At 42.9% G+C, this 21,463-nt stretch overlaps 1 protein-coding gene across 6 annotated transcripts in view; it reads right to left on the reverse strand.

Moving 5' to 3' along the window:
• The window catches only part of WDR37 (WD repeat domain 37), a 197,021-nt gene that overhangs the window by 141,384 nt on the left and 34,174 nt on the right, over window positions 1-21,463 (reverse strand). For all 6 annotated transcript variants that reach the window (XM_033931543.1, XM_033931545.1, XM_033931546.1 and 3 more), the window contains exon 3: window positions 1,914-2,010. In XM_033931543.1, the coding sequence (XP_033787434.1) occupies window positions 1,914-2,010 (97 nt within the window). The remainder of the gene's footprint in view (window positions 1-1,913; window positions 2,011-21,463) is intronic.

Genomic DNA, 21,463 nt, shown 5'->3' on the forward strand with positions numbered 1-21,463 from the left:
AAGGAAATCACTCGCTGTATGCTCCGATCGCCTCTTCCTGCACTAAGTCGGGCCTTACCAATCAGGAGCTGTGTGTAAAAGCAGCTCCTGATTGGATAAGGCCTGTCTTAGTGCAGGAAGAAGTGGTTGGAGCATATAGCGAGTGATTTGCTGTGTGTCAAAGCAGCTCCTGATTGGATAAGGCCTGACTTAGTGCAGGAAGAGGTGGTTGGAGCATATAGCGAGTGATTTCCTGCACTCGCCGGCGCTCCGGCTGCTCTCTCCTGCCTCTCCCACTGCCCTCTCCTTGTCGGCGGTTCGCGGTCAGAAAATACCACGAATGACCGGGACAGCGAACCGCCGACGAGGTATTAATCTCTCTGTCTCTCTCTCTGTTCAGTATTCGTTGTTCCTTTGTCTAAAACAGTGGTTCCCAAACCTGTCCTGAAGGACCCCCAGACCAGTCGGGTTTTCAAGATAGCCCTAATGAATATGCATGGAGCAGATATGCATTCCTGGCATCTCCATTATATGCAAATCTCTGTCATGCATATTCATTAGGGCTATCTTGAAAACCCGACTGGCCTAGGGGTCCTCCAGGACAGGTTTGGGAACCACTGGTCTAAAACTATGGTGGGTGCGTGCCAAAAAAATCCTTGTGGTTTAATGGATGACACATGTTCTTGAGCTAGTTAGCTATGAGAATATCCGATTTCACATTCCAGTGCTGGGTAAAGAAGAAAACCTAAAAAGTTCTTAACGCTCTAAAAAAGTATTGAATATGAAAAATATCACATGTGGTGTGTGAGTGACGGGATCCCAGTATGATTTTATGTATATGTGTTTAAGCATAAATTGGTTTTGCAAACTGTATTTTTATATATTTTAAACCTTGAGAAATCCTAAGAGGTAACATCTGCAGCTTGACCTATCTGACCTTTAAGCTAGCCTACCATAGAAACTCTCTTAAGTCTGTAGATGAGAAGGGAGGGCTCCTTTAAGCCCACATAGGAATTCTCATTAAGGGGGACTCACACACAGAAAAAGCCCAGACCAACTGACACAGAGAACTGTTTTGATTTAAACTTTTAAAGAATTACTGAGAGTTTGCTTTGGGTATATTGTGTTTTATTCATATTCAGAAATTGCTGTGAACAAATATATAATTTGTAAAACTTTTCTTTAAGCCTGAGTTAAAAGGAATTTTTTTGTTCAAACATAGGGATAACCTCTGCTGGCTGATGATTGGTAGACTGGAGTGATGCCATATTTGGTCATTGTGAAAATACATAAATGAACGCACCAGAATAGGTTCTTCGAGACCATATCTTTCAGGAAAGGTGCCTTTTAGCACACCTGATTGTATGTGGCTCCAATTGTACAAATGCCTTTTGAAACGAGATTTCTGTTAATTTTTAATAAACAATATTTGACTGGAAAAATTTGTATTCCTGGGCATCTAAGGGCAGGGTTTAGGCTAAAAATTCTGTTCACCAGTTCTGCAGAAAAACAAAGACTGAGATGGCCCCAAAAGACAATAACAGGTGGGAAATGGTGTGCAGGCATGGTGGAGCAAATGTAAAGCTTTGAGCCTATTCTAAGCTGGAGATGCATCCCAAATAGGCTGTCAATAATGTCATCCATACTATGAGGACTTATGTCCTGTTAGTCCTTGGAGAAACACAAATTCCCAATTTACCTATGCCTATAATATCAAGAGGAATTTTCAAAAACATTTAAGCATTTATTTCATCTGAGAGGTTAAACAGCTGAGAAATGAAGAGTAACTTTATGCAATTCTCTTTTTAATCCCATATATCATAAACAGAATTCATACAGAAATTCTATCTAATGTACCCCAATCCTTATATAGCATAGTAATTTTTAAAGCTCATTTTAATTAATTATACATATTTTATAACAAAAATACTCACATTCCAAATTTTCGATATACAAATTTTCAAACTCTCGTTCTATCTGCCCAAAAAGCTCCAAAAGTGTATTCCGAATAGCCGAAGGAAGTTTAGAATCCTACATAATCAGAAAGGGAAACATTAAGGAGATTATGGTGTTAATGCTGGAGCTATTAAAGGGCCTCCCTTGAATTTTCCAGTAAAACAAAGGATTTTTTAAAAGCATATTTTGTAAAAAGCAGGAAAGCCTTTTCGAGGCTATGTCCATAGGCATGTGTGTCTTTCTATCTGCATATTTGCAGAGGCAAACATGAAGGCAACAGTCAAGCATTGGAGCCAAGGAAGGAGACTAGGCCTCAACATCCAAGGAAAAGGAAGACAGTGGACCCCCCAAAACTCCTCTTGCCCACCCCATACATGTATTCTCACCAAAGTAGGGGTCACTCCAAGGCCCAATGACAGCAGTAGTATTATAGTGTGACAAGGCGGTGTTGATGCCCCTGTACAAGTCATTGGTAAAGCCCCACTTGCAGTATTATGTTCAGTTTTGAAGGCCATATCTAGCAAAGGATATAAGAATTTTTAAAGACTATAAGATTTTTAATATCTCATGGGAATATAAAGTATAAAATTTCATATTCCTCTCCCAGACCCCGCCCCCATCCATACCGAAGGTAGAGCCTGAAAGAGGAACATATACTGATGGTTTTGTGTCTTTGGAAGCCTATGTTTTTGCAGCAACTGAGCCTTGGACCAAAAAACTACTTTGTTGAGATTATGTGCTTGGAACAGGGCAGAGAATGAGAAAAGTGTTTTAGTGGGATGCAAGTCATCTTCTTCTTCATGTGATAGAGCTTGTGCTCTCCACTACCCCCACAACTGAGGAAACCACATTAAATACATACTTGTTTTAATTACCTCTAAGACAAAAAAACGAGAGCAGCCCTTTCAAAAACAAGGCCTATATACAGTGCTGAGATCTGAATAATAATTAACATGAACTCGATTATAAGGGTATCCAGAAACAAACCTGCTATGTGCAATGAGTACAACCCCCACCTTCTAGTTTAAATGGCTAGAAACATATTATCTAAATCAGTGTTCTTCAACCACCGGTCCGAGGACCGGTACCGGTCCACAGAAATTTCCTGCCGGTCCACAGGGCCGTACATCATGCCCAAACAGTGTTCTTCAACCGCTGGTCCAAGGTGCGATCGATGCGCCGTTATCTTCGAGCCAGCTCCCTCTTCCTGACTGATTCAGTGCACAAAGCCATGCGCAGTGGCTCCTATGCACGTCCTGTGCCTGAACCGGAAGCCTTTTCTCTGATGTTGCAACATCAGAGGGAAGGCTTCCAGATGAGGCACGGAACTTGCAAGGAGCCGCTACTTGCAGCTTTGTTCACTGCATCAGTAAGGAAGAGGAAGCTGGCCTGAAGATAACACCGGGGGCAGCATAAAATGGCCAGGCAGGAGCAGGCCAGAAGGTAAGGCATATCATGGAGGGAGGGAGACAACAAAGGTAGGGGGGAATGATTTTATTTTTTAATTTAGTGATTGAATTATGTGAAGTTTGAGAATTTATTTCTGCTGTCAGTGTGTTTTGTGTAGTTTAATTTTGTGGTTAACCATTATGTGTTGTTAATAAGAAAAAATAGTATTATAATTAGTACTATTATGGGGGCCGGGTCTGGAGTGGAGATTGGGTGGAGATGGGCGGGGTCTGGCCCACGACTTAGCCCAGTGTTCTTCAACTGCCGGTCCGTGGACCAATGCCGGTCCACAAAATAATTATTTTATTTCTGCCGGTCCAGAGGTGTAAAAAGGTTGAAGAACACTGGTCTAAATTTATCCGCAAGGATTCTTTTTCCTGCTGTAGTAAGATGTAGCCCATCAGTATAATACAATTTCTTGTCCTTCTATGTATTTTCCCATCCTCCTATGTACCTAAAGCCTTCTTGATAACATCAGCCTTTGAGCCACCTATTGAAAACTTCTGTGTTATTAACTTTTTCCTCTTTTTTTCCATATGTAGGCAGTACTTCTGAGAAAGCTACAGTCTTTACAAAAGGTTTTAAGTCTTCCTCTAGCTCCCTGAAAGGCTGTCTGCGCTGCAAGTGGGGAGTCGTTGGCTAGGTCATTTGTTCCCAAATAGATAACAACTTTAGAATTCTTAGTTTCTTCCTTAATTATAGTCAATATTTGTTGGGTACTCCTGGTAGCTGAGGATCCTGGGAGACACTTCACTATTTTAGCATCCTTGGCTTGTGTTTCAATGTTAATGCCTCAGATGATGGAATCCCCTCAAAGCAAAAACTTATTTAATAGAGCTTTCTTGATCTTCCTTTGTGAGTGCTTTTCTTCATGAGCTACCTTCAGTGGTTCTAGTTTCATTTCAGTTCTTTATTGAGCACTGCAATGCTCTAATGGAGCAAAAGAAATCTGTTAGTGCAACTGTGAGAGTGGATGTTTCTGTGTCACATGTCACAGTCTGCCTGACCCTATTACTCTTTGAGGCAGTGGTGGTAAATTGGTATGATTCTGTGAGGTGATGGAAGAAGCTTTGATTGCATTCAATTCCTGCTTAAGATTACTGAGCTCCTCTTTAATACTAGAAAGTTGAAGAGAGATGGGGCAAGCCCTAAGTGTCCAGATGGTGTGCATTGGAACTAAAGCATCACAATGATTGCACTGGATAAGGGGTCATCTTGATTGGTTGGTATATGCAGTGACTGATATACAGACAATTATATACAAAAATTGGCCTTTACTATCGACCCCCAGGACAGACGGAGGAGACAGACTCAGAAATGATAGAGGAAATTAAACAAGAATGTAAGACAGGTAATGTAATAATCATAGGAGACTTTAATTTCCCGGGGATAGACTGGAACCTGGGAACCTCGAACTGCGGCAAGGAGGTCAAGTTCTTGGAAACGCTAGGAGACTGCTTCCTGGAACAAATGGTGGGAGAGCCGACAAGAGGAAACGCCACCTTAGACTTGGTCCTAAATGGCATTACGGGACCGACAAAAGAAGTAGAAGTCACGGTCCCGTTGGGGACCAGCGATCACAACATGATCAACTTTAAACTTGACATCGGGAAAGGGAAACGTACAAAAACCTTAACCATGGTGAAACAACGGCTCAAGAAAAAGATGGACAAAATTAAAATGGTAGATCAGGCATAGTCCCTACTGAAAAATACTATCACGGAAGCACAAAATCTCCACATTCCGTGGATTTCCAAAGAAAGGAAAACTAAAGGTAAAGGAGAACCGGCATAGATTACTAGAGAGGTGAAGGAAGCCATAAAAGAAAATAAGGACTCCTTTAACAAACGGAAATGCACGAAAACAACCGAAGCTTGGAACAAACACAAAGATGATCAGAAAAAATGTCACAAGCTGGTGAAGGATGCCAAAAAGGACTATGAGGAGAAAATAGAGCAAGAGGCCAAAACTTTCAAGCCCTTCTTTAGATACGTAAAAGGAAAAAAACCTGCATAAGAGGCGGTGAGACCGCTGGATGACCAGGGAAGAAAAGGGTACATCAAGGAAGACAAACAAATTGCAGACAGACTAAATTCCTTCTTTGCGTCTGTCTTTACGAAGGAGGACGCTGCAACAATACCAGAAGCAGTGAAAGTGTTCAAAGGAGTAATAGAGGACAGCCTCACCACAGTAAAAGTGGACTTGGACCAGATATACTACTAGATCGACAATCTTAAAAGCAACAAATCCCCTGGACCTGATGGAATTCACCCGAGAGTCTTAAAAGAACTGAAGGTTGAAATCGGAGAGCTTTTGCAAAAACTTGACAACCTGTCAATTAGAACTGGACAGATACCGGACGATTGGAATATAGCGAATGTCACACCAATTTTCAAAAAAGGATCAAGAGGAGAACCGGCAATTACAGACCTGTGAGTCTTACGTCTGTCCCTGGAAAGATGGTTGAAGCACTGATTAAAGATAGCATAGTCCGGCACTGAAAGTGGGCATAAATGGGAAGTTCTCAAACTGGGAGAAAGTGACTAGCGGTGTGCCCCAGGGCTCGGTGCTTGGGCCCATCTTAATTAATATTTTCATCAATGACCTAGAAGAGGGAACATCCAGTGAGATCATCAAGTTTGCAGACGACACAAAGCTATGCTGGGCAATCAGATCGCAGAAGGATAACGAGGAACTCGAGTGACTTGTGTCAGTTAGAGAAATGGGCGGAGAAATGGCAGATGAAGTTTAATGTGGAAAAGTGCAAAGTAATGCATTTAGGCAGAAAGAACAAGGAACACGAGTATAGAATGTCAGGTGCAACTCTGGGTAAGAGCGAACAAGAAAAGGACCTGGGTGTACTGATAGATAGGACCCTGAAACCGTTGGCACAATGTGTGACAGCGGCAAAGAAAGCAAATAGAATGATAAAGAAAGGAATCACGAGTAGATCGGAGAAAGTTATAATGCCGCTTGGAATACTGTGTCCAACATTGGTCTCCCAACCTAAAGAAGGATATAAAACTGCTGGAGAGGATACAGAGACGAGCAACGAAGCTAATAAAAGGCATGGAGAACTTGGAATACGAGGAACGACTTAAGAGACTGGGATTGTTCTCCCTTGAGAAAAGGAGACTGCGAGAGAATATGATCGAGACTTTCAAAATACTGAAAGGAATCGACAAAATAGAGCAGAAAAAAAATTATTTACAATGTCCAATGTGACACGGACAAAAGGACATGGACTGAAGCTAAAGGGGGACAAGTCCAGAACAAATATCAGGAAATTTTGCTTCACGCAACGAGTGGTGGACACCAGGAATGCTCTCCCAGAGGAGGTTATTGCGGAATCCACCGTTCTAGGATTTAAAAGCAAATTAGATCCACATCTCCTTACGAGAGGCATAGAGGGATATGGGTGACTAAAATTACACCAGGTGTACACCTGGCTGGGCCTCCGCGTGTGCGGATCGCCGGACTGGATGGACCGAAGGTCTGATCCGGAGATGGCAGTTCTTATGTAACAATCTAGGGGTGGGTGGAACAATTTGTCCTTAATTCAGCAGAGAACCAAGAAGATGAGAATTAGGGGTTTTTTTTTAAATTTATAACCCGCTTTTTACAGAGCAGCTCACAATTTAAACACACACAATACAAATCATACGCATTTAAAACATAAACAAACAAGTGATCAATGCTTGTATCTATACAGAACGTCAATTCCCATATTTCACATTACAAAACAGGTGTTTCTTCAATAACTTCTTAAAAACACCAAGATTACCCTGCTGTTGTATATACATAGGCACACGATTCCATTCCTGCGGGCCGATGCACAAAAACGTGCTTGTTCGTGTAATGTTCAATCTCAGACACCTAACTGGGGGAACAAACAAGTCTACGCTATGGACAGAGCGCAGCTTTGGTAACGGAACATAAAACTAAATAATGCTCATCAGGCTTGCTGGTGCTTGGCCATGTATACATAAATAAACCAACAAAACTTGCAGTAAAAAACACAAAACAAACAAAAACAATACTTTGATCCACAGAGTGCAGTGCCTTATGCAGGAGAGCTTTACGCCTGTTCATTATTGATTTTGTTTACCTTATCCATTCTGGTTTTCTGGTACTCTGTGTACCAACACTAGGAACCCCTGAGGAAGGAGTGTTTCTTCGAAACACGGACCGTGTCAGATCCAGTCCACAGGAATATTAGGAACAGCTGTTTTGGATATATATTTTATATGCAGTTCATGTACTTGTTTTTAGATTTTTGTTTTTGTCATTTTAATAAATTCATGTACCCTGTACATTTTCCTGCAGTATTGTTTTTGTTTACGTAAATAAACAAACACAAGCAATCTAACATATACAATCCTCCAATTTTAACCAGTATAACTTCAAATAATATTCTGTCACATGCTCAGTTCTTCCCAAACAAAAAAAGTATTATTATCGAATTTTGAGCAACCTGCAATGCACATAAAGAAGTTTCAGATAAACCCAAAAGAACAAGATTACAATAGTCGAGACACGATAGTACCAGTGGCGTACCAAGGCAAGGGGGGGGGAGGGGGCGGTCTGCCCCGTGTGCTGCCTTAGGGGGGGTGCACAGTCGGCCAGGTCCGGAAAATGATCGATCGCCAAGGCAAAGTGAGTTGATCGCGGAGCCCATCTTGGGCTCCGTGATAGACTCACTTTGCCTTGGCAATCGACCATTTTCCGGACCTGGCCAGCTGTGCAACTCCCCTAAGGCTGCCGTCGGAGAGGAAATTCGGGCCAGCCAATCGCTGCCTGGCTGGGCGGAACTTCCTCTCCGACGGCAGAATTGACGTCGGGGAGAGGAATGCTGGTCGGCCCGACACAGGGAAGCAGAGAGAGCTTGGGGCAGCTGCGGCGGCAGCTTTGGGGCCTGTTCCCTGATGGTGGCAGCAGTGGCTTGGTGGAGGGCAGGGAGAAAGAAAGAAAAGGGGCAGGTAGGGAGATAGAAGGGAAACAGAAAAAAAAGAAAGGGAGCATGAAGAGAGAAAAAAGAAAGGGAGGCAGGGAGAAAGAAATGGCAGGGAGCGAGGAAGAAAAAGTTGGGGGAGGGAATGAGGTCTGGAGGAGAGGAAGCATACAGGCTGAAAGAAGGGAAGAAAGATTGGATGCACAGACAGAAGAAGAAAGTGCAACCAGAGACTCATGAAATCACCAGACAAGGTAGGAAAAATGATTTTATTTTCAATTTAGTGATCAAATTGTGTCTGAATTTATATCTGCTGTCTATATTTTGCACTCTGGCTCCCTTTTACTAAACCTCAATAGCGGTTTTTAGCGCAGGGAGCCTATGAGCGTCAAGAGCAATGTGGGGCATTCAGCGCAGCTCCCTGCGCTAAAAACTGCTATTGTGGTTTAGTAAAAAGGGAGGAGTATATTTGTCTATTTTTGTATGGTTGTTACTGAGGTGACAGTGCATAGAGTTATCTGCCTTGACCTCTTTGAAAAGCCCCCAGAATAGGATTATTATTAACATTTTCTCAGCATACAGTGTGCTTTGTGTTTTTTTTTTTTAATTTTATTGTTGGTAGATCAAGTGTGGGCACCCCTGTGCTAGAGCGTTGAAGCTGCGTGTGGCTGCCGTAAAGGTCATCTCTGACACAACTAGAAGTTGCATCAGAGACGACCTTTACGGCAGCCATATGCAACTACAACGCTCCGGCTGCTGTAAGAAGGCAGTTTAGACATCGCCGGCCACAGGGCAGGGAGGTTTGTCGGACCGGGCCTGTTGTCCGGGGGGGGGGGGGGGGTTGCAGATCTTGTTGCCAAAATCGGAAAGGTGAGGAAGGGAGAAGGATGGGCCTGTGGTGGATGGAGAGATTGAGAGAAGGGGGCAGATGATGGAAGTGGGTAGAAAGGGGAGAGAGAAGAGGTCAGATGATGGAAGTGGGGAGAAGGAGAGAAAATACTGAATGGAAGTGGAGAAAAAGAACACATACTGGATGGAAGGAGGGACAAAGAAAAAGGACATATGCTGGATGGGGGAAGAAGATAGAGTTAGTGAGATAGTGGAGGGGTGAAGGAAAGGGGTGGCATGCTGTGGGTAAACATAGTGAAAAGAGGGAAACTGAGGACTGCATAGTAAGAAAGAATTTAATTTAAACGGAGGCAGAAAATAAAGAAGGAAGACCAGAGAAGGAAAGGGAAGAGAGAGGAGAGAGAGCTGCCAGAGAATGGGGAAGGAGACAGAGATATCAGATCTGAGCGGAGGAAATGAGAAGAGAGAGATGCTAAAAACTACAGAGGGGAGGGAAAGAGAGATGAAAGGAGAAAGATGCCAGACCATGAGGGAACAGAGGGAAGATGATGAATGCCAGACCAAAGGGGGGAGGGTGTCTAGAGGAGAGATGGAAGGGGGAGGCATACTGTTTCTAGAAGGGGCAAAGAAGGAGAGAAGATGCCATTTAGGGAGGGGCAGAGAGATGGCAGACAGTGGATGGAAGGAAGACAGTAACAAGAAGATGAGGAAAGCAGAAACCAGAGAAGACAAAGGTAGAACAAAAATTTTCTATTTATTTATTGCTTTAGGAGACATATGTCACTGTTTCTGTGGTGTTGCATTTTATGTAGCGTCCAGCTTCTCGCTGGTTCAATTTAACCTTTGTCTATGTATTTCTATTTTATCCCCCCTTTTACAAAACTGTAGAGCGTATTTTAGCGCCAGCCATGGTGGTAGCAGCTCTGATGCTCAGAATTCTATGATCGTCAGAGCTGTTACCACCCGTGGCTAAAATTCACACTACAGTTTTGTAAAAGGGGGAGGGGTTAGTTTGTGATGACATATTCCATACTAGGCGAAGGTGTTTTCTGTGTTCTGTGTATTTGAAAGACATGGTTTTCTGTTAGGATTGACGGTGTAGGATTGATCTGTACTGGTCTGGCTTGTTTAGTTTTACAATGGGTGTATTGATGTACTGCTCACTGCAATATGTAAGATGCTGCCTTTTCCTAGGTACTCATGTGTGACGTGTGGCTTGTTACTAAAAATTATGTTTTTCGTACAGATGGGGGGGGGGGGTGCCAAAAAATGATGGGCCCCGGGTGTCACAAATGCTAGGTACGCCACTGGATAGTACCATCAACTGTAAAATTATCTTAAATGTGCCATCCTGCAAAATGAGCTAAGCCTACCCAAAAGTTGCAGCCTGAAAAAGATCTTTTTTATTAGATTTTGAACATAGCTTTTAAATGTCAATTTTGAGTCCACTAATACACCCAAATACTTGATATTTAGGGGGGGGGTGCCTAGGCAACCAGAGATCTGTGAGCTCCTATCTCAAATGTAATTTTCTATTAAAACACCTTTCTATACTCTGTAATAGAGCCTGCCTGCAGTCAAGAGGTGGGGGAGGAGGCTAGCAAATGTATATATAGCAAGGTCCTACCCAATAAACCAGTTGCAAGACTTAGGGCTAGATTCACTAAAGGCACGGATCAGATCCATTCCTTGAGGGATCCGATCCATGTCTGGGGGGGCTGATTCATGAATCGCACTCATACAAATGAAGGTGATCAGAATCACGCCCCCAACCGACCAACCGGATCGCTCTATAGTGATCCCGGCGCATGTGCAGGCCATCTGTAGATGGTCTGCGCATGCACTGGCCCTCCATGCAGAGCAGGAAACTTATTTACTAATTTTTGCTTTATATTTTCTTTGCAAGCCTGTGATTTTAACCCGCTTTAAACCCATGGGTTAAAACCACGGGCTTGCACTACGGAGAAGGGCAGGAGAGTCGGGACTGAGAGCAGGAGATCAGGGCAGAGAGCCGCTGTAGAGTTTTTGGGAGCACATGTGCTTCCGAAAGAGGGAGGGCTGCTGTAATTTTTTTTTTGCATGAGCTGGCTTTCTGAAGGGGGCGACGATGGCAGTGACAGGAGTTTTGGAAGCTTGGCTAGCAGTCAGGATCCTCCTGGAAGGCGCGCCAAACATTTTCAGGAACAGAGCAGGAGAGCAAATCGGGGCTGAGAGCAGATGAGGCAGAGAACAGAGTGGCAGATGGCAGGGCAGTTAGAAAGGACCTAAGTAGTCACTTGTTTGTGATCGGCCAGCCCAGTTGGTGTTGCAGGTTTTTTGTTAGTGAATTGCTGCCTGCCATCATTTGAATGCCTTTCCCCATCATTTGCATGCGTAGATCAGAGGATGATCGGGACACAGGTTAGTGAATCGGGTCGGAGGGAAATCAGGTCGCAAAGGGGTCGCTAAGTGATTGGAACTTAATCGGTGGGCTTTGGCAATGGAAAATAAACCTTACAGAGCTAATCTACAGTTCAAGAACCCAAGTTATAAAAGTTTAGAAAAATTAGCAGCACAAAAAGACTAAATTCAGTATGGAAGGGCTATCTTCTCTTATATCAGAGTTAAGGAAGAGAAAGCTTTTTTTTGTTTGTTTTTTGAGGAAGAAAACAGAGCAGTACACCACAATACAGATATAGAGTCAGCACAGTTTAAGTAATTAAGAATTCAGAGAACAGATATCAGGCAGATTTCAAGTATAACAAAATCAAAAGAGCACTTATCAGACTTGTGGTTCAGGTCTTCCAATGAGAGCACATGAATGAATTACTGCAGATAAGCTTTTCACTGTTAAGGGCCCAGCCTACCTCCTGCAGAGAAGGTGAATGTCTTTCAATGAATCAGCCAAGTTCCCCTCCAACCAGCAAGGGGGAAGGGGGCAGGGCAAGCCCTCACAACACAATCAAATTCTGCTGGAATCTAATTTTCCCTCTACAGCCAGAAATCCCCAATAAATGTATACAAATATACAGCAAGTTCCAGCCAGAAATCCCCAATAAATCCCTCCCTTGTGTCCTGAGTTCATGCCCCCTCCTTTTTTCTGTGTCCCAAGTTTGTGCCCCCCTCCCTGCTTTCCAGCCTTTGTTCCAAATTCATGCCCCTCCAATGTCCCAACGCGCTCCCCTCCCCTCTCTTTTCTCCCTTTGTCCCACATTGATACCCCTTTCTCCCTTACTTCCTCGCTCCAGTTGACACACTTGCTCCCTTCAGGGCCATTCAGCTGGGCTGCTCCTTCCTGCCTTCAACAGCACTCGTTTGGAGGGACGCAGACAGCGGCTCTTGCACACTGCATGTGGCTGACCTGCAAGTCTTCCCTCTGATGTCAGAAAGTTGGCTTCAAGGTCAGCCACATGCAGCATGCAAGAGCCGTGAACGACAAGTGGTTCCACATTGGGTAGGAAGGGGGCGGGAGACCGATGCAGTGCCATGTACCCCCCACAAGTGGTTAATGGCAGTAAGGAAGGAGGGAGGTGCTTCCAATGGGGGGACAATGCTTTTCACCGTTCCCACAGGCAGTGAAAAGATTTGTTCCCGTGTTTGTAGTAAGTCAGGCTTTGGCATCTCCATAGCCGCGGGCAAAACGCAGCTCGTCACGGTGTTTGTTCACTGTGTCATTCTCTATCCACAATCTCCTCCTCTCCGTAAGAAATCCCACATGCCTAACCGATGCTTTCTTGAATTCAGACACAGTCTCTATCTCCACCACCTCTACCAGGAGCCTATTCTGAGCATCTACCACCCTTTCTGTAAAAAAAGTACAGTGGAACCTTGGTTTACGAGCATAATTCGCTCCAGAAGCATGCTCGTAAACCAAATTGCTCGTATATCAAAGCGAGTTTCCCCATAGGAAGTAAGGGAAACTCGCTTGATTCGTTCCCATCCCCCCCGAGGCCACTGGCGCTGTTCCCCCCCCCAGGAGAACCAGCATTGCTTCCCCCTCCATGAACTGGCATCCCCCGCCAGCCCAAACAGAAGCCTTACCCCATCTGGCACTGGCATGCAGCCCCAGGACATGCCGATGAACGAAGATCCTTTCTTTTGCCTGGGCCTTGAGAATTAGCGCATGATCAAGGCCTTCTGGCTCTCGCTCTCTCTGAGTTTCTCGGAGATCAAGAATCTCAAAGAGAGCGAGAACCAGAAGGCCTTAAGCATGCGCAGATGCTCAAGGCCCAAGCAACAGGAAGGATCTTCATTCACCGGCATGTCCTGTGGGCTGCGTGTCGATGCCAGATGGGGGTAAGGATTCTGTTTGGGCGGGCGGAAGATGCCGGTTCTTGGGGGAGGCGTTTGCGGGTGGGTGGGTAGCAATGTTCGCAAATCAAGTCAACGCTCAATTTGTGAGTCACAATTTGCGAGAATGTTTTGCTCATCTTGCAAAACACTCGCAAACCGCGTTACTCGCAAACCCGAGGTTTGACTGTATTTTCTTAGATAACTCCTGAGCCTATCACCTCTTACCTTTATCCTATGCCTTCATATTCTGGAGCTTACTTTCAAATGAAAGAGATTCGCCTTATGCGTATTTTTGCCATATAGGTATTTTAACATCTCTCAAGAAAAATTATAGAGTAATAAAATAATCACAAAAATCAATCACAAAATATTACTCGCCAGAGATGGGCTGTACACCCCCGATAAACATTTCATAACAAAGTAGAGAAAAAGCCTCAAAATTTTCACGAGCAATAGCAGACCACTCTCAATAATAGTTTAAAGTTCAAATCTGCTTCATTTACTATCACTGGCAAAAAATGCCACCACAGAAATGTAATTATCAAAAGGGTGCACTGTGCACAGGAAAAGCAAAAACAAAAAGTTTTACTTAGCTTGGGAACCATGGTCTGAAATGCCGTTATTAATTGATTGAAGATGTCTGGCCAGACTTCAAAAGAAAACGCCATGGCTTACAGTCAGATGAAAAGTCCAGAATCCATGCCCAATTCCTCCAAGTGCCTTGTTTCACCTCTCAAAGGCTTCCTCAGGGAATGTAAATCAGCTGAAAAAACCCCCTCCTCTTCCATGCCTACATTTTAGGCACCTATCGCGGCTCTAGAGAAACGCCTAGGGCCACTTCTGGGTGAAACCATGCCCATGTCCAGCCTTGGGCGAGCTTAAGCATCCCTAGATGCCACCTTGCACCCGTGACAGACACCTACATTGTAGATGGCCTGCCTCAGGTTGGGTTTTTTTTTTTTAAACGTACATCCTGATTGGCTGTTTAGACAGCAGTAGGACGCCTACCGCCGTCTACAATCGGGATGGAATTTGGCCCTTAGAGTGTATCTGTGGAGAGCCATTTCTCTAGGACTTGACTCTATTTGGGGTCCCGACCCACAGTTTGAAACAATCCGATATATCAGCTTATAACAAGAATATTTTCACATATTCTTCTCTTAGCAAATTGTGAAGTGTCTCTCTCTCACATATTGACAATAACACTGTATTGCTGCACACTACATACTGCTTAAGTCAGGGGTGCCCACACTTTTTGGGCTTGCGAGCTACTTTTAAAATGACCAAGTCAAAATGATCTACCAACAATAAAATAATTTTTAAAAACCCCACAAAGCACACTGAAAGGCAGAGAAAATGTTAATTATAATTCATATTCTGGGTTTTTTTCAAAGAGGTCAAGGCAAATGACTCTATGCAATGTCGCCTCAATAACAGCCATACAAAAATAGACAAATATACCCCCTCCCTTTTTACTAAACCACAAAGCAGTTTTTAGCGCAGGGAGCTGCACTGAATGCCCCACGTTGCTCTCGACGCTCATAGGCTCCCTGCGCTAAAAACCACTATTGAGGTTTAGTAAAAGGGAGCCATAGTGCAAAATATAGACAGCAGATATAAATTCTCAAAATGGACACATTTTGATCACTAAATTGAAAATAAAATCATTTTTCCTACTTTTGTTGTCTGGTGATTTCATGAGTCTCTGGTTGCACTTTCTTCTTCTAACTTCTTCTCACTTCACTCTGGCTGCACTTCTTCTTCTGAAATCTTCTGACTTCAGCCCACTCCTGCATCCAATATTTCTTCCCTTCTTTCAGCCTCCTATATGCTTTCTCTCCTACAGACCTCATTCTCCTCCCAACTTTTTCTTTCTTTCTCCCTGCCTCTTGTTCTCTCTTTCTCTTTCTCTCCATGCCCACTTTCTTTCTGTCTCCCTGTTCCCTCTTTCTTTCTGTTTCCCTTCTTTCTTTGTCTCCCTGTCCCCCCTTCTTTCTGTCTCCCTGCCTGCCCCCTTTGTTTCTTTCTCCCTGCCCTCCCCCAAACCACTAGGTTTGCCACCGCTACCGGGAAACAAGCCTCCAAGCCACCACCGCCCCAAGCTTTCCTTGCAGAAGCCTTGCGCTGACCAGGGTTCCACTCCCCTTCAATTCTGATGTGGGAGAGGAAGTTCCAGCCAGCCAGGCAGCAATTGGCTGGCCCAGAAATTCCTCTCCGATGTCAGAATTGATGTCGGGGAGAGGAATGCTGGTCAGTGCGAGGCTTCTGCAGGCCCAAATCTCCAGACGCCCAGGGCCGAGGAAAAGAAAAAGCCAGTCTATAAATCCTTCCATGAGAGCCGTTCCAGTCTCCTTTCAGCAGGGCACTTACAAAAATGCGTAGCCCCCCCTCCTCAACTTCCCATTTTCAGGCTCAAGATGCCAGAGCAGCAGCAGTTCTTGCATTTTTGGGCTGTGCACCTCCTGCTCCCAACCGCCTTTTTTCCAGTCTGGCGGCTTGATTCCGCCAGGGGCAGCCGGCGCTCAGCTCTCCAGTGACGTGACTTCCCTAGACCTCCCTCCCGCCTTCTCCCGAAGGAAGTGACATCATCCCCCAGTCTATCAAAGATTTTCTACAGGAGAAAGCAAGGGTGTCAGGTCAAAAGCACGCCGGGGACAAATGCGCGCGAGGAAGACGGGTTCTGGCAGTCGGGCAAGGAAGGATGTAGCGAGCATGAAGTGATGACCGGTGGGGAACCTCGGGGAGAGGAAGGCTGATCGGCCGGTCGATCGGGACGGCAACATGAGTCTAATCGACTCGCACTGCCTTCCCGAGCGACCGGTCGATCGCGATCGACGTATCGGGCACCCCTGGCTTAAGTTGTAATAGTTTTAAACAACCTCCTTTCTCCAGTATTCAAAATGGCAGTCTTTAAAATACCTCTTGGCTTCTAAACCTAGCTCAGTTATTTGTATGTAAGGAAGAAACCCTGTCTTCAACCATGAAACAAGCCTTGGGTTATGTTCGTACTGCAACAATAGCAAGAATAAATAAATAACTATAACTTATCAAATAGTATGAACTATAAATGCACACTCTTAAAAATATATCTTCATATAAGAGTGATGAATGAATCCTCCCACTACCTTCTGGTCCCCAGACAAAAACAACAACAGAATTCAAGAAAATTAAAGATCCTCTGTGTCTTTCCCAAGTTAAGGTATCAAGTGAGAGACAAAGATTTAGGGTCTAGAGCACAAATTGGTCAGACTAGATGGCCTTACAGTCCTCATCTGCCATTATATTCTATATTTACAGAAGATGATAACAAGGTCTTTCAACTACTGGGCTAGGCATACTAAAGACAAATGCTGTTGTTACTGCTCTCTTGAAACACTGGTGCTACTGCTCACAAGTTTCAAACCTGTATTAATTCAGTCCCCCTCTTTGTGTTCATTACCACATATACAATATATGCACATATCTTTCTTGAAAAACAATGAAAACATTTGACAGAAATATTTAAAACACTTACCTCCATGCTATAGCACACTGCCAGACCTTCAAACTATTTGCAGAGCATACACAAAAAAAGTTTTCAAAAGAAAGCAATCATATTCTATATTGGACTACATGTGTACTTAAAAAAAAAAAAAGAGAGAAAAAAATGCAGACATGATAACACATCCTGCTGTGCAGAAAAATACACTACACACAATCTCAGGCAAAGTCAAAACACAAGTGAGCTATATCGAAGTTCAGATGAATGCTAGAGAACTATATCTCTGGAACGTAAAGGTTTCCTTGGTTACCAAGCACAATAATACCTTCCTCAACAAAAGAAAAAGGTTACAGGACTGCTGGGTTAAAAAGTAAGAACTGCAAAACTTGCTCAGAGATGAGCTGCCCTTCCCAGGTACGCATCAGCTTCACATATATGGCATCTCCAGAAGGTTTAGGCGCACACACCGCAAACAGATACCAGTAATTCATAAAGATAAACTGCACAGACCTCTGGGGCACGATACCTGGACTTTCCTGCTTTACAGCTCCATCACTGTTATAGTTTCACATTGCTTTTTTAGGCAAACATGAACTTCACCTGATAATTAAACTTCTGCTGAAGGGCTGCATACAAAGGGTGTGTTCGACAGAACAGACATCAACCACAGTTTAAACTAGAAGAGCAGCCTTGAGGTTACATAACCCTGAATACTGCAGAGCCCAACTGGAATCTCACCAGTACTACATACTCCCTCAGTCATCTAAATACACCTTTACAACCATCACTTTGCTAGTCTGCTTGCTCACTGTTGACTATCTAAACCCATTCCCAGCTATGACTATTTTCATCTGTCTTTAGTGGTGACAAAGCACTTTAGCACATCATTTGTATAAAAAATGTCATTAAAAAAAAAATAAAGCTCGTTCCTAACACATGCAGAGGGTGGTAGTGCTAGACCAGGGATCTCAAAGTCCCTCCTTGAGGGCTGCAGTTGTCGGGTTTTCAGGATTTCCCCAATGAATATGCATTGAAAGCAGTGCATGCACATAGATCTCATGCATATTCATTGGGGAAATCCTGAAAAATCGACTGGATTGCGGCCCTCAAGGAGGGACTTTGAGACCCCTGTGCTAGACAGAGTGATGTCTGTCAGTTAAGTATTGATGCAATGCACGCTTCAAGTTCATGGGTATAAACAAAAAGCTGAGCACACTGATGCACACTGGTGAACTCACAAAAACATGTCTATGATATACAGGAAACTGGTATGTGTAAATATATTAACTATTATTTGCATAGCTGTAACACTGATGCTGCTTCATGTCTCCTGTCACACATAGCCTGTTAAGGTCAAATGACACACCCTGGAAGGGAGGACCATTACAGGCAAAGAATTTCTACTGGCAATAGACAGCTCCTTGAGCCACTTCTCTCAAAGGAAACCCTTTTATCAAGAACTAAGAAGGATTTGAGTCACTCAAGCATGCCATTTCTAAGGAGAATTCTGCCCCAAAAGTGAAACATTCTGCAATCTGTAACACATCCTGAGCTCTCTAGGGAGGATGGGATATAAAACCAAATAAATAAAATAAATTTTTTTTTTTTTTTTTTTTTGGGGGGGAAGAGAATGGATTCTTCCAAAGAACCATATTGGCCTCTATTTTAAAAGCATCTCCATGTATAGACAACTTTTGATATGTAGATTGCAAATATGTATACATAGAGATTTTCAAAAGCTGCTATTTACAAGTGAAAATCCAAACTACACAGAAATTTTGAGTGAGGCCAAAAGCTACACATGCATTCCCCATTTCAAAAAGGGAATTTATGTCTGGGGGGGGGAATATCCTCATCAGGTTTGATACAGGCTAAGAGTCACGCACATATGTTTAAAAAGCATTCGATCCAGCCAGGACTTTACATGATTAAGGGAGTCATTCTTAAGTTCCAAAATGAAATCAAATTAAAATTGAAGCCTCACAACTTGATTGGAAACACTTATATGAGTAGATTTGTAAGATGGAGTAACTAATCTAATCTAAAATTTAGGTTTGGATACTGCATCATCCCCAAATTGAAGCTCGATTCAGTTAACATAAAAATGCAAGCAGATACATAATCTTTGGATAGAATAAAATAGAGCATTGGCATAAACCAAAACTTAATACTATCTGATTGGCAAGAATCGCTGTCAGCAATATACAAAGATTATTTTTCTATCCTACAGCAATTGTCTAGATGTTGTTGGAATAAGAAAATTTTCTGATTTGAAGAGAAGTAAGAAGAGGATTGCAATTGGGTTAAGTTCACACTCTGAAAGATGTTGAAGATTTAGTAAGGAAAATAAACTTGTGTCTTAGATCCACATCCCACATTTATGCTAGATTCTTTGCTGTTGGAAGGGCTTGAGTGGCTTCAATCATTCTTTATGTATGTTTGAGACAGAGTTTGCTCCTCCTGACATTGGATCTATTATTTTGACTGCTTTTTTAAAAGATATCTTGAAATCTTCAAATAAATGTGCAAATTATATTTTTCTTGGCCAAAGCTGCTGAATCTTTGGTGACTGTCCAGTTATAAGAATATCTAGGCAGGTTTAATTTGCTGGATCCTAGGAAAGGAAAGATTAGGTTCTTAACTCAGTAATCTTCTTTCTAGTACTGTATTCCTGAACTTGTGGGCAGTCAATCTCTTCTCGTGAGAATTCTTGTAGAGAGCTTCATTAGCCATTCTTTTGCTCCACCTCCCATTTCTCTGGGCTGTCCTCCAATTCCTTAGTTCATACCAATGCAGATAGTCAGCTCTGGAGCGAAAACAGAATAGGGAGGGGTACGGAGACGCTTTCCAAGAAAACATGTCTGTTCTGCTCATATCACTAATATCAAACAGATGAAACAAAACTTAACCATTTGCAATACAAAACAAGGTGAAAACAAACAAGTCATAAACCTGAGCGTAACCTACATTAAGTGTGAGAGATTCTACAGATAACTCCTAGATTCACCAATGCGGTAATCACTTTCTCTATCCTTGTTAAAGCTAGAAAAAGGAAAGAAACAAGATGTCCAGATTCCCCAACAAATTTGAGACAGTAAGCAGGCAAATGAACATCTGACAGGGCGAGCTTCAGGCATAATGTATCGTCACACTAGAAGGAAAGGTTAGGTTCTTACTTTCGTAATCTTCTTTCTAGTAAACAGATACTTTATTCCTAAACCTATGGGATGTATCAAAGCAGTCCCCGAGTTTAGGGCGGGAAAGATGAACCTGCTGACAGAACGGATAATCCAAATGTGGAGTCCTTTTTGACTGCTATGTTCACCCTGTAAAACTTCATAAACGAATGGAGAGGACCTTGTAGCCACTCTACAGATTTCTTCCAGCGACACTATTGTAGATTTTCCCCATGAGGAAGTCATGCTTCTAGTGGGGTGCACCTTGACAGATATAGGCAGTCACTTTCCACTTCTGATATAGGCAGAAGAAATGGCCATATGGATTCATTTTGAAATTATCTGTTTAAAGGCTGGTTGCCGTTTGCAGGCAGCCCCCACCAGTATGAAAAGATGAACCGACAGACCAAATTTGTTTGTAATCTCTAAGTACTGAAGTAATACCCTGTGCACATCCAACAATTCCAACATCTTATCACTCCTTCTTGAACCAGAGGGCTTGAAGGCAGGCAAACGCACTTCTTGGTTGACATGGAAACTTGAAACCACTTTTGGTACGATAGATGGGACTGTGCGAATGACCATACCTAGATCAGAAATTCCTATGAAAGGATCTCTCCATGACAAAACTTGCAGATCTGACACTTGTCAGGCTGAAGTAACTGCCACCATAAAACACCATTATGATTGTAAGATCTATCAGTGAAGATTGCTCTAAAGGTTCATAGGGTTGGTATATGAAAATTGGCACACTTTGAAATAGGTAAAATTTGTGTTGGTTCTGGGTCTACATTAAAATTAATTTTTGAACCAATGCTATCTCTAATTTTATTAATTTTGTTTACAAAATAATTAGCAAGGATATGATAAAAATTTGAAGTCTATCTACTTTTGCTCTGAAGCTATAGCAGCTGATAAACTGGTCAAAATCTGTCACCAAACACTGCAACAAGTTTTAAGGCACATTTTGAGCAAAATTTAAGCGGACTTTTGAATGCTCATACTAGCATCGCTGAAACTAACATAAAAAGTTGTGCTGGATGCTAAAAATTAGTATTTTTTTATCAACTGTCAGCTTTATGTGCAGCTAAAAATTACATTTTATTCACTGCTGTGTAAAACAAGGGGGCCTAGCTCAGTGACTATTGCAACTAGAATCTGATATTTTGGGGGACTTTTTTTATGCTGTGCTAGTTCTGCATACAAATTTTGAACAAAATCTGAGACATAATGGTGGGAAGCTTTTTTTTTATTTTAGACCACTTGGTATGGAATGACCCATCTCCCTATTGTTGCAGCATTCTTCTATGAACTGCACATGGTTTCGCATCCTCCGACCACAAAAATCTG

The sequence above is a fragment of the Geotrypetes seraphini genome, chromosome 2, assembly GCF_902459505.1.
Source record: "Geotrypetes seraphini chromosome 2, aGeoSer1.1, whole genome shotgun sequence".
NCBI lineage: Eukaryota > Metazoa > Chordata > Amphibia > Gymnophiona > Dermophiidae > Geotrypetes > Geotrypetes seraphini.